The 14,596-nt window shown below is 38.7% G+C and overlaps 1 protein-coding gene across 2 annotated transcripts in view; it reads left to right on the top strand.

Annotated features, from left to right (window-relative positions):
• GRM8 (glutamate metabotropic receptor 8) overlaps positions 1 to 14,596 on the top strand; it is an 848,835-nt gene that overhangs the window by 655,015 nt on the left and 179,224 nt on the right. For both annotated transcript variants that reach the window (XM_015470567.3, NM_001206117.2), the window contains one exon: positions 4,411 to 4,547. In XM_015470567.3, coding sequence (XP_015326053.1) covers positions 4,411 to 4,547 — 137 coding nt within the window. The remainder of the gene's footprint in view (positions 1 to 4,410; positions 4,548 to 14,596) is intronic.

Here is a 14,596-nt window from a genome sequence, read left to right as displayed (position 1 = left end):
AATTACCATCTGCATTGTTCTTTGTACTTGACAAGTATTTGTTTAAGTTTCATAACAACTCTATGAGAAAAGTATTATTACTCCCATTTTAGTTAGCTGCTCAGGATCGGGGCTTGCCTGGTGACTCAGTGGTAAAGACTCCACCTGCCAATGGAGGAGATGCAGGTTCAGTCTCTGGGTTGGGAAGATCCCCTGGAAGAGGAAATGACTACCCACTCTAGTATTCTTGACTGGGAAATCCCATGGACAGAGGAGCCTGGTGGGCTCCAGTCCATGGGGTCTCAGAAGATTTGGACTTGAATGAAAACAACAGCAACAACTGCTCAGGGTCACTAAGAGTAAGAAAATATTTTTATCAGTTGTGGCACAGGGGTTTCCACTTGTGAATCTGATGAATAACTAAGAGATAGGAGAGCTCCTGTTTTATTCCCCAATTCCCTATTTCTTGATTTATATCTAGAGTTATTTCCCATGTGAACTAATAAAAATAATGTAAATGCATATAGATTTTTGAGACTTCTAAATATGTTCATCTTTGTTGTTAAGTCCCTATGTGACATTTGAAGAAAAGAGATAAACCTAAGTTGTGAAAATACATGCAGAAGCAAAGTGAGCATGAATGAGCAGCCCTTGTGTCTCATAACAGTGCTCTTTCCTCCATGCTGTGCCAATCTCTTGTGCCCTTACCAGTGTTTGTAGATGCCAGGTATCTCATCCAAGATTTCACACTGCGTTCAAATTTTAAGATGATTCCAGAGAACAGAAAATGAATTGAAATTCTCCAAGAATACTGGAGTGGATAGCCATTTCCTTCTTCAGGGAATCTTCCTGACCTAGGGATCAAACCCAGATCTCCTTTATTGCAGGCAGATTCTTTACTGTAATCTGAACCACCAAGGAAGCCCAACAAGCTGTGGAAAATTTTTAAAGACATGGGAATACCAGACCGCTTTACCTGTCTCCTGAGAAACTTGTATGCAGGTCAAGAAGCAACAGTTAGAATCAGACATGGAACAATGGACTGGCTCAAAATTGGGAAAGGATTACATCAAGGCTGTATACCATCACCCTGTTGATTTACCTTATATGCAGAGTACATCATGAGAAAAGCCAGGTTGGATGAGTTACGAGCTGTAATCAAGATTACCGGGAGAAATATTAACAACCTCAGATATGCAAATAATACCAGTCTAATGGCAGAAAGTCTTACTATCTTAGTGGTGGCTCAGATAGAAAAAGAATCTGCCGGCATTGCGGGAGACCAGGGTTTGATTCCTCAGAAAGATCCCCTGGAGAAGGAAATGGCAGCCCTCTCCAGTGTTCTTGACTGGAGAATCCCATGAACAGAGGAGTCCAGCAGGCTACAGTTCTTGGGGTCACAAAGAGTTGGACACCACTGAGTAACAGCAGTGGCAGAAAGCAAAGAGGAACTAAAACGTTTCTTGATGAAAGTGAAAGAGGAGAGTGAAAAAGCTGGCTTAAAATCTCCATTCAAAAAGCTAAGATCATGGCATCTGGTCCCATTACTTCATGGCAAATAGAAGAGGAAAAAATGAAAACAGTGTCAGATTTTATTTCTTGGGCTCCAAAATCACTGCAGACAGTGACTGCAGCCATGAAATTAAAAGAAGTTTGCTCCTTGGAAGGAAAGCTAGGACAAACTTAGACAGTGTATTAAAAACCAGAGACATCACTTTGATGACAGAAGTCCATAGAGTCAAAGCTATGGTTTTCCCAGTAGTCATGTACAGATGTGAGAGCTGGACAATAAAAAAGGCTGAGTGCCGTGCAGTTGATGCCTTCAAACTTTGGTGCTGGCAAAGACTCGCGAGAATCCCTTGGATGGCAAGGAGATCAAATCAGTCAATACTAAAGGAAATAAACCCTGAATATTTATTGGAAGGACTGATGCTGAAGCTGAATCTCCAATACTTTGGCCACCTGAAGTGAAGAACTGACTCATTGGAAAAGACCCTGATGCTGGGAAAGATTGAAGGCAGGAGGAGAAGAGGGCAACAGAGGATGAGATAGTTGGATGGCATCATCAACTCAAAGGACTTGAGTCTGAGAAAACTCCAGGAGATAGTAAAGTAAATGGAAGCCTGGTGTGCTGCAGTCTATGAGGTTTCAAAGAGTCAAACATGACTGAGTGACTGAACAATCAGAGAACAGAGGCTATTAGATTTCTCTCCTTGAAATAGGAGGAAAGTGCCCTAAATGACGCTGTGAGATTCTGATTTTATTTATATGCAAGGTACTATTTTAGGTCATCATTATGCTTGATAAGTTAAATGTTTTAGACTTTTGTGATTTTTAGTTCTTTTTAAAAACCCACAAGTAGAATAAGACAGTGGTCCCCAACCTTTTTGTCACCAGGGACCAGTTTCTTGGAAGACAATTTTTCCATAGACTCTGGACTGGTGGAGCAAATGGATTTTGGATGATTCAAGAACATTACACTTATCATGCACTTTATTTCTATTACTATTATATCAGTTCCACCTCAGATCATTAGACGTTAGGTCCCAGAGGTTGGGGACCCCTGGAAGAAGAAATTCATTATAAGATGGAACTATATAGAGTTGAAATATGTAAGTATTAACAGTACATATATTTTTGGAGAGTACAATATGGAAAAGAAATAGCAAGTAGGGGACAGTTTCTTGAATAGTATAGAAATTAAACCTGGTATAGGGTAAGAAGAAATTCAGGAAAAGGAACATGCAGAGACAAGATAGGCACAAAGGAAATAGATTCATGTTTAGGTGAATTTGTCAAGATAGCAAAGTATAAGGCAAGAAGATAAAGGGGTGGGATGGGAGCAATATCTAAAGACTGTTAGAGAAAAGGAAGTTCTATATAGATATTGAGGCTATAGATGGAACAAGAAAACATGGGGTGTCGAGATCATTTTCTATCCTGAAAACCTGTGATTATTGTTGAAGTTAAGATTCTCTTAACAAAGAATGGAGGGGAAAATGAAGGGGAAAATCAGTTTGAGGAAGAGCTGTGGTTTCGGATCTTTGGGGACTGATAAGACTAAATATTTCCAGTGTTATTAATATATATTAATAGTTAACTAAATTTGTTGCCTCCAATCAATTGTGTTACTATCTGTACACTAAAAGGAGATTTGGTCTTGGGATGGGATGTTTTTTATGAGATATATATATATATATATATATATATATATATACAATTAGTTTATAAATCCAAAACATCAACATACATACACTACCATGCATAAAATAGATAGCTGATGAGAAGTTGAATATAACACAGAAAGCCCAGCCTGGTGCTCTGTGATGACCTAGAGGGGTTGAATGAGGGGAGGAGGGAAGCTCAAAAGTGAGGGGGTGTATGTATGTATAATCATGGCTGATTTGCATTGTTGTATGGCAGAAACCAACACAACATTGTAAAGCAATTTTCCTCCAAATAAAAAATATTTGCATGTTTTTTGAATACTTAAATTAGAGGAAAATAGCAAATAGGAGAGAGAGAGAAATCCTGTGATTATGTAAAAGTCGATGAGGGAAAGTAAAAGTGAGCAGAAGCTATTAAGAGAAAAAGATTAAAGCTTCTGAGAGAAATGGTAGTCTAGAAAAGCTGACTTTTCTTGCATCCTGCCACCCCATCTCTATTACACTGTCACAGTGAATTGGGGGATCTTCTGTGATTTGAGCAGAGGTGGGACTTCTCAGTGATCACTGCCTCGCCCACTAAGAGGGTCCAAACAGTAGCCCCTGTTGATAAATTCTTGGGCAGAGGTAGCAAAAGCAGCATCTTAGAAGTGATATTGTTATTATTATTATTTGGCCACATTGCATAGTATGTGGAATCTTAGTTACCAGACCAGGGATAAAACCCACACCCCCTGCATTGGAAGCATGGAACCACTGGACCACCAGGGAAGCCAAGAAGAAACATTGAATGGGGCTATTGATCCAGATGGCCTTCAAGTCCAAATAAAGTAAAACTCTAGGGAATCTGTCTGGGACGTTCCCCTGCCACATTTTGAGTTACTGATCATAGTTTGTATTGTTCAATAGCTGTTATGCTTCGAGGAATTTACACTCTACTCTATTAACTGTCGTTCTCTGTAGCTGGTATTAGCTATTCAGCCTATCAACTTTTATTTATTTAACTGTTATATACATTGCCTAACTTGGACGCTCGTCATTTACTTTCTAATGTGTGTAATGAGGCAGGTCTTCTTGAATGTACGTCTGGGCTTCTTTTCATGTCAGCGATACTATGCTATCAAGAATGACCTTGTATGGATTGTAATCTTCATATCTCTTACTATGCACAATATATTTTTATCTACTATTTTTTTCTTAGAGAAAAATAAGCCCAGTAGGCTATCTCACTGGAAAGTTATTAACATTGTTTTCTAAACATTTACAGGTAGTGCTGGGACACCAGTCACTTTCAATGAAAATGGAGATGCTCCTGGTCGTTATGACATCTTCCAGTACCAAATAACCAACAAAAGTACAGAATACAAAATCATTGGGCACTGGACCAATCAGCTTCATCTAAAAGCAAGTATCAGTATGAGCTTACATTTATGTCTATGGTTATCAAGGAGCGATGCTTTACTTTTAAGTGTATTATATCAATATACTATTCATTAGAATTGATTTTCTTATAAGCCGACTTTTAGAAAATGTATGATTTGATCCTTCCTCAACCTTAAAATGTGATGGGAAGTCTTAAGTGTCTCTGGAGAAATCTGGTACCTGTAGGGATTTAATGAAGATCTCATTTCCTTTTAAGTGACTATATAAACACTTTGGGAATTTTGCACTTTTCTGAAAGACTCATTTGTTCAAATGTTTATACAGTATGTGTGTATGTATGTGTATGTGTGGATGTGTGGGAGGAGGGGTGACAGTGTGCCGTGAATGACCAAGTTGGTGCTTAAAAATAAGTGTATTTCACCTTTGCCATATCGTAAGTTGAGATCTATGGCTACATCTGATGGATGGAAGTGAATCAGGGTCCTCATTTATATTACCTTTTTGAGTCACAACACCAGAGAAAGTTAATGTACCCAAAAGAGATGTTCAGATTTTTAAACAACCCATAGGGCTGCCTGCCATCCCCATCTCCTGGAAAGTCATCAAGGTCCACAGATCTTGTTGTTCCTACAAGTAGCCATGTGAGGACAACTTGGAGACCAGATGGAAGGAAGGTCCCAGGGTGGGTCCCACCCTGAGAGGTCTCACCTGGGTCCCAGATGGGATGGAGCCAAAGGCAATTGGCATCTGCCTGCCCAGTGCTATGCTGTCACCAACACCCTGAGCTCTGTCTTCTCCTGCTGGGACCTGGTGGGCATGGCATGTGGATGGAGGCAGCAGGAGAAACTCTAGCAGATGTGTATGGTGGGCAGGCAGCCCTCCAGAGGGACTATCCTAGGGAATGGGGTCTTTGAGGACCCTGGGGAGTGGTGGCTGGTACCAGCACCCACTAATCAAAAGGGGCTCTGGAGCAGGAAGCTAATTCTGAAATTGATGGATGGGGAAGCCCAGAAAGTCCCAAGGTATAGGACTGGTAATGGCTGCAAGGCAGGGGTGTAGAGGTGTTGGAGAAGCGTCTGCTTACCACTGGGTAAGGAATTATTTCAGATTTAAGAGCCTGGAATGCCATATCCATGCACACTGACTCCTTCCGGTGCAGAGAAATAAGGAGTGTGCCTGGGAGTCTCAGCTAAGCGTCAGAGGTCCTTCATACATGAACATCGATGTCTGTAATACATTCTCGTATCTGTCTGTAACATTGGACTGTTTATAGGGACTGAGTGGCCGAGGAATCACTACAACAGCAGTGTTTCCTCTGTAGGCAGTAAGGAACCTTTAAAACGTGTCAAATAAAACTAGAAGCATATTATTCTATGGTTCTTTTGTCCTAGTATTTCACTCTTTCTTCTAATAAGAGCCTCTATTCTTCTTGATTTTCAAAGCTACATAACACTGTGAGAGTTGAGTTCATTTCTTAAATGAATAAGTAAGGTCCTTTCCTAGCTATAGCTTATCCTAGCTGGAAGGTAGTGATGTATGTCATCCATGAGGGTGGGGAGAGAGATCATTCTGGTCTGTGGGTGTTTTACATGTGTGTGTGCTTTCTTATGGCTGAACCCATTCAGAGAACATCAATTTAGCGTGGTGTTTTTAATACAGTTTTCACTTCTCAGTGTCCAAATATAGCCCCTGAAATGCTATGTTTATACAGCAACAGTTACCACAATTCACAGCAAAGCAGATAATAAGAAATAACAAAACCTAGGATATTTATGATTTATTGTCTATGTATGACTTCCTGATAATTATCACAGTTCTGCATTCAATAATGCACAGACAACTTATTTTGCAACTATTGTTATAGTATGTAAGACCACATATCTACAGCTTACTGCCTCTAGGAACCTGATGAAACTTCCATCCTCCTGCAACCCAAATTAACATTTACTGAAACAAAACTTTGATAACTCTACAGGTTTTTGATACCAACCCGAACATCTATAGTTTCTTGGCAAAAGTCCTTTTGACAGTGGACCTCTGTGAAGTCAAATAATTGAACACCACAAAGAAAATTTGCTAATGATTAAAATGGGGAAGCTTCTTTTTATCTGACTTTTATAAATGCCAACCTGCCTACTATAGTCTGATGATTATCGATCTGAATAACAAAGTTTAATGGTTGAAAAATCCATGCACATATATATAATACCAAGATACCTAAAATAACTGTACACAAGTAGACATGCTCACACACATCTCTCACCATATATATGCTTATTATAAAACTTTATGTTGAATATCAAGCTGCTCTTTTATGTACATTTATGGTGCATGAAAGGTTTTATGTTTATTATTGTGTTGTTGCTCATAAAATATATCAAAACAATTTGTGAGAATTATTTCTCATGCATGATTATGATTGTTTATGACTAAATAGCCATGCCAGCTTTACTGAAACAGAGAAAATCAGCTCTCAGAAGAAAATAGAGTCAATTAGACTGTAAAGAGAGGTTGTACGTCCAGGGTTGAATTCTGAATTTTATCAAAACAAACAAAATGACTATTTCTCTTTGGAAACTGGATTACTCATCTGTTTGAAGGTGCAGAAGGAGTTGCTTGGAAAGTGACAGGTTTACTCAAGTTCTGCTTAGATCTCAGGCCGTGTGTGTGCGCTTAGCTGCTCAGTTGTGTCCAACTCTTTGTGACCTTAAGGACTGTAGCCTGCCAGTCTCCACCATCCATGGGGGAAAAAAAAATAGAATACTGGAGTGGGTTGCCATTTCCTCCTCCTGGGGATCCTCCCGACCCAGGGATTGAACCCATGTCTCCTGCATTGCAGGCAGATTCTTTACCCACTGAGCCATCAGGGAAGCCCCCGATCTCAGGGAGGACACTAAACAAATGCTTTGCCTCAGTTTTGTCATTTATAAAGTGGAAGCATTAATAGCACTTACCTCAGATGGTTGTTATAAGAATTAAATGAAATCATACAATAAAGCAGTTAGTCCAGAGCTTGGCACATATGATGCCCATAAATGTTACCTATTACTAATGCAATATCTCATGATACCATGTGGTTAAGGGAAGATCTGAGGATGAGTGTGGTGAGTAGAGAACTGAAGGTCCTTTAGGAAGAGGCACTTGTTTGCTTTAACAAGTTCAGACTCTGTTCACTTAAAATGGGGACCATTTTAGCTAGTGAGAAGCTGCTGTCTGGCGCAGGGAGCTCAGCTTAGTGCTCCGTGTTGACCTAGATGGGTGGGAGATGGGAGGGAGGCTCAAGAAGGAGGATATACATATGTTTACTCACAGCTGATTCACACTGTTGTACAGCAGAAATCAACACAGCATTGTAAAGTAATTATCCTTCAATTAAAAATAAATAAACAAATGGAGACCATTTGTCCCTATAGCCTATTGCCTGCCTTCAATATTGGCCTTAATACTTTAGCAAATCTGTCTGCATTACAAAGTAAACTTTATTTAATATAAATACGTAGTTTCTTTTCCTATGGTAGGGTGTGACTAGATATTGTCACCTAGGCAGTCATTTTGAATGGATTGGATACATTCGTTCTGTGCACATACTCCATGCTAAAAGTTGGAATTAGAGTGAAAATGTGGACCTTGCTCTCAGGGCTCCCACAGACTGGAAGGATAGAAAGACCCTCAAATCAACAATTCTAGTGCAGTGAGGCAGGAACACAGATGAACGTTATGTCTGTGGTTTTGAACTTTCAGCCAAACACAGGCATCTGATCTGGACTGATGCTGATGGGGGTTCTGATGAGGGCAGGGGAGAGTACTCTTCAAGCACTCCATCTCTCCTTGTTCTCTTAAATCAAATTTGTAGTAGATTTCATACTTTCAATGATAAGCATTGAATTGAATTTGACTTATTTAAAAAGCAGCCCGTTTTTCTCACTGAACTCAGCCATAGGATAAGTTTGTACAAGAGGGTGTAAGATTAAACATATATGAGTCCAATAAATTTGTCCTGAATATATCTTAGTGAAGTAAAAGAAATTTTAAAACAAGTAGTTTATTCTTTCTTCCCCCCTGGAAAATTATGAAGCATTTTGTTTCCTCAAAAGCATTATTGGTATTTTTCCAAGTATTTTTTTAATGGAACTAGCATATGTTATTAACTTAGCAATTACAGTCAATTAGTAGAATTGTTCATTATGATTTTGGTTTTTTATTCCGTAATCTCAGTCTACCCACGAAGGGCGTATTGTCTACCTGAGAGTGAATTTGAACAATTGGGCTTCTCCATTTGGTGAGACTGAATCTCTCAAGAGGCAGGTGGTCCTTATTAGTGATTACAAAACATAGTAACCTAGAGGTTCAGAGAAAACAGTGGAGCCTGAACTGTAAAAAGAACAGCCATGTGCTGCTTCGAGTCCATGGGGAGAAGGTGTATGGAGTTTACTGGATGGGCCTAAAATAACTGAGGACTTTGTTTTTGTACTTCAAACCAGAGCTACTCTTTCTAGATTACTGTAAGAATTTGAGACATATTTTTTGCTTGTCTTGTTATTTTATTTTCTTCACTTTAGTTCAAATAAATAGTTTGAACATTAATACAAATATTAAAAGACAATGACTTCATAAGGTGTTTCCACCACAGTTGTTGGCAGCACGGTGTCAGTTGGAAATGGTGATTTGAGGGAGAAGGGCTTCATTTAATTTTGTGTGAGTCACTCCATAGAAGAAAGTAACTGTTGAACAGGTATTGAATTCTGACCCTCATTTTTCTCATCTGTTAAGTGGGGATAATAGATAGGTCTGTTATGAAGATTAAATGCATTGGGCATATAGGGGTCAAGAATAAGACTTCAAAGTCAGAAAGAAGATTTTTGTGTTTTCACCTTCCATTACGGAGCCTTGCATGTGCTATTTTACCTCTTTTAGTTTCAGATTCTTTGTCTACATGAAACAATCATAACTACTTCATAGAGCTGTTGACATAATTGAAGGACATTGCATAAACAAAGATCCTAGAATACTGCCTGCTGCATATTCAGTGTTAAAAGAATATGATATAATAACTTTGTTTTATTTTTCCAGGATAACCAGTGTACTGCAGGGGAGTCTTAATGGGTATTGCAATCTGAAATTCCATACATGAAAAGTCTTTTCTGCCTTTATCTTGATTTTCTGAGTAGGGAGTAATTGTAAAAAGAGGGGCATACGTTATGATAACTTGTGTGTGCCTGTCAAACCCCAGACATCTATTTTTGTATGAAAAAAAAGTGGGTTCCATGAGTCGATGCATCGGGGACAGCCAGAAACTTGAGTAAACTTTCTGGTAGAGTTTAGCCCAGTTAAATCCGGCTTTCCTGAGATGTTTAGGTAGCATAAACGACTCAATTGATATGAATGTGAGCAAACTCTGGGAGATAGTGGAGGACAGAGGAGCCTGGTATGCTGCAGTACATGGGGTCGGAAAGAGGTGATCAAGACTTAGTGACTGAACAACAACAAAATTCCTATGTACTTACAGTGTAGTATTTATAACATGATCTTTTAATTGAGTATATATCTTTACCTGTAAATGGCCAAATACTTGTATACTCGGGGGTTCCTCAGCTTGCTTGAAATACAGAAAGGGAGAATTTCTGAGTCCCTTTATTTGTTCCATGGTTATACTGCTTTGGATAGACATCAAAAGTTTTTAACCAACATCATTAGATTCCTTAATGTCCTAGATGAACAGCTTTTCTACAATGAAAAATACTGAAATTACCCTGAATTAGAGGATAGAGTGAATGGGGTGGAAACAATGTTCAAGGGGACACTTGACCCTTTATTTGCTGTGACTCTTAGAAATCATGCATTTTCTCTTTGCCTCTGTTTCCCCATTGCTAAGTTGCCTGCATTTGAAAATGCTTTCATATGATTGTCATTACATATAAAAGATCATTCACCCTATGAGACAAGCATTATAAATAGCTCTTCCCATCCTACAAAGTATGAATGTGAAGTCAATTCTCTGCGATCCTTGACTATGTTCTAATAGGACTTTCAATGCCACTATAGTTCTTGCCTTTATATTCTATTCAGACAAGACTTTTTCTTGGCTTCCTTTCTTTGTAACAACATGATTGTCAAAACTTGTTGACATATATATGACATAATATATACATATATTATATTGACATAAATATACAAAAGGATATTTTCATTCACCAGACACAAATTTGTTCTTTTAAAAATTAGTCATTTTGGGGTCAGTAATTCTTTTTTTGTTTATGAGAAAATAAACATTTAGTAAATTCATGTTTTTGACGCATGAAGCAAAGTCAAGGTAATTGAAGTTTAACTACATTCTTATTTGCACAGAGTAGGGGTTCAGTAAGTATTAATATTTGTTAATTTTTGTCATGAACGCTATTCTGATATTTTCTAAATACTGATTTACTATTGAACACTGTTCCAAGATTATTGATTATCACGTAGACTTGTGCACAGATTATTCAGTGATTGCTCCCTGCCAGGCCGAATGTTAAGCCATTGAGGAGCACAGAGTTCAATAAGCTCCCAGGTAGCAAATGATTTGCAATCAATTAAAGGCAACTGTGTACTTCAATAATTATAATAAAAGCATAATTAGAAGGTACAGATTAAGGAACAAACTATAAATTAAAATATGTAATGATTATCTCCAACTACAGTGACTGGATAAAATGTGTTGAATTCAAACTGGATCTTCGATTACTTTGGTGACCAGAAATGGTGGGAACTATTCATAGACTATGGAAAAAGCATCCATATACACTTTCATCCCTCCATCCTTCCTTCCATTTATTTGTCTATCCTTTCATTTGAGAACAAAGTGCCTCCAATGCTCCATTGCTTTACAAGGTGCTGAAATTATTTAGTGGTGTTAAGATTCAGGCCCCAACATCATCCCTGAGTTAGGGGAACACATCTGTAGGTCTATCCGGCCTACACAATGTCAGTTGTAAGTGCATTGGTGGAGATGAGGCGTGTTGATTAGGTTTTCATAGGGAGTGGAAAGGCTCAGTTTCTTTAGGGAACTGAGTGCGATCCTGAGCTGCTGGGACAGACGATGATCTGAGGAGAGAATAGTGTTGGGAGTGGAGAAAGATGACTTCTTTTGCAACCAAATTTTACAGGGTTTCAAAAACTATTAGAACACAAACTAATGGTTTTTTGGGTATAGCGAGCTTTTCCATGAAGATATTCTCAGCTTTAAACTTCAGAGAAATATTTTGGGCGGCAAAGGGTAGATTGGCTAGAGAAGAGGTCATTTCATTATTTAGTAGAAGCCATTTCATTCCAATCCCAAAGAAAGGCAATGCCAAAGAATGCTCAAACTACCGCACAGTTGCACTCATCTCACACGTTAGTAAAGTAATGCTCAAAATTCTCCAAGCCAGGCTTCAACAATACGTGAACTGTGAACTTCCAGATGTTCAAGCTGGTTTTAGGAAAGGCAGAGGAACCAGAGATCAAATTGCCAACATCCACTGGATCATGGAAAAAGCAAGAGAGTTCCAGAAAAACATCTATTTCTGCTTTATTGACTATGCCAAAGCCTTTGACTGTGTGGATCACAATAAACTGTGGAAAATTCTGAAAGAAATGGGAATACCAGACCACCTGACCTGCCTACTGAGAGACCTATATGCAGCTCAGGAAGCAACAGTTAGAACTAGACATGGAACAACAGACTAGTTCCAAATAGGAAAAGGAGTACGTCAAGGCTGTATATTGTCACCCTGCTTATTTAACTTATATGCAGCGTACATCATGAGATATGCTGGGCTGGAAGAAGCACAAGCTGGAATCAAGATTGCCGGGAGAAATACCAATAACCTCAGATATGCAGATGACACCACCCTTATGGCAGAAAGTGAAGAGGAACTAAAAAGCCTCTTGATGAAAGTGAAAGAGGAGAGTGAAACAGTTGGCTTAATGCTAAACATTCAGAAAACTAAGATCATGGCATCTGGTCCCATCACTTCTTGGGAAATAGATGGGGAAACAGTGGAAACAGTGTCAGATTTTATTTTTAGGGGCTCCAAAATCACTGCAGATGGTGATTGCAGCCATGAAATTAAAAGACACTCCTTGGAAGGAAAGTTATGAGCAACCTAGATAGCATATTCAAAAGCAGAGACATTACTTTGCCAACGAAGGTCCTTCTAGTCAAGGCTATGGTTTTTCCAGGGGTCATGTATGGATGTGAGAGTTGGACTGTGAAGAAAGCTGAGTGCCGAAGAATTGATGCTTTGAACTGTGGTGTTGGAGAAGACTCTTGGGAGTCCCTTGGACTGCAAGGAGATCCAACCAGTCCATTCTGAAGGAGATCAGTCCTGGGTGTTCATTGGAAGGACTGATGCTAAAGCTGAAACTCCAGTACTTTGGCTACCTCATGTGAAGAGTTGACTCATTGGAAAAGACTTTGATGCTGGGAGGGATTGAAGGCAAGAGGAGAAGGGGACGACAGAGGATGAGATGGCTGGATGGCATCCCCGACTTGATGGACATGAGTTTGAGCGAACTCTGGAAGTTGGTGATGGACAGGGAGGCCTGGTGTGCTGCAATTCATGGGGTCACAAAGAGTGAGACACGACTCTTTGTGTCTGAGTGTGTGTGTCTGAGTGTCTGAGTGACTGAGTGTCTGAGTGACTGAACTGAACTGAACTGATAAATGAGAGTTACTTTCTTTCTTATTTTACTTAATTGTTCGGCAGGTTCTTTCTGCCATATCTGTCCATCTCCTTGGTTTGAGTTATTTTTCACAAAGTATTTAAAAGGACTTACTAAGATATATTTATCATAGTAGATTAGTAGATATCAAGTAAATTAGGAAGAAAGGATTAAAAGTGAAAGTCATTCAGTCGTGTCTCACTCTTTGGGACCCCATGGAATATACAGTCCATGGAATTCTCTAGGCCAGAATACTGGAGTGGGTAGCCTTTCCCTTATCCAGGGGATCTTCCCAACCCGGGGATCAAACCCAGGTCTCCCACATTGCAGGTGGATTCTTTACCAGGTGGATTCAGGACAGGATTAAGGAGGATTCAGAAAGGATTAAGGGAGTTGATACATTTTAGTTAGTAGTTGAGTTTGATTTCCTCATCAATAATTATAGCCAATAGATATACCAAGGCTGTTCAGTAGAGTAAGAAAAAATCATGCTGCTATTTTAAGAACACATGGAATTATGCCACATAAAATGATTTAATCTAAGAACTGAGAAGCTGGATTCAGTTATCTGGATATATTTGGGCACAGATTCTTGTGGTAATCTGATAGTATCCAAGGAATTTAATAGTTCATCAGGGAAAATGCAAGCAGGGCACTAAAAAATCTAGCATTATTTATGAAAAATAGGAAAAGTCATAAGTGCATAGTTATTTTGATAAATAATGAAAATGACACCGAAAGGGAAAAGAAAGCTAAAAAACTTCATAGAAGTTAAATTGGAAAAGGCAATGCAACTAAAGAAAGACATAACATAAAATATTAATAGAAAGTGCCTCTTTGTACCAATACCAAAGAAGGGCAAAGGAAGATGGTGACTCTAGACTCTTATGGGGATAATAAAGTAATACAAATGATAATAAATGGTATTTTAATCTTTATTTTAACCTTGGGAAGAGTAAAATAAGTGTAATTTTAACATGGTGAGTAGAATCAGTAAGGTTACAATAAGGTTATAAACATAAAATGATAATGTAGAATAGAGGAATAACTGATTTTAAAAAGTCATTTTCTTATGGTAGATTTACTAAAATGTATGTGAACCTTGTATCCTACGGTACTTTTAAAAAGCTCAGTGGACACATCAGTGTTATGTTAAATCTGCAGTGTACAAGAGAATTACCAGAACTGAAGAGTACTATTATATAAGAATAAAAGATGTAGCCCCCAGCTGTAGTTAGAGGTCAGTAGTTGATAAGAGCATGAAAGTAAAGTGAAAAAAGTTAATATGTCTGTTGACTGAATCAAATGTTTAACATGACATCTTTCCTCAAAGCTTCTACTGTCTAAGAAAGGAAAACAGAGCCGGAAGCTAGACTCCTCCCAAAGTC

The sequence above is a fragment of the Bos taurus genome, chromosome 4 (genome assembly GCF_002263795.3).
Source record: "Bos taurus isolate L1 Dominette 01449 registration number 42190680 breed Hereford chromosome 4, ARS-UCD2.0, whole genome shotgun sequence".
NCBI lineage: Eukaryota > Metazoa > Chordata > Mammalia > Artiodactyla > Bovidae > Bos > Bos taurus.
The sequence above is the reverse complement of the archived record's forward strand: the minus strand, read 5'-3'. Positions and strand labels throughout refer to the sequence as shown.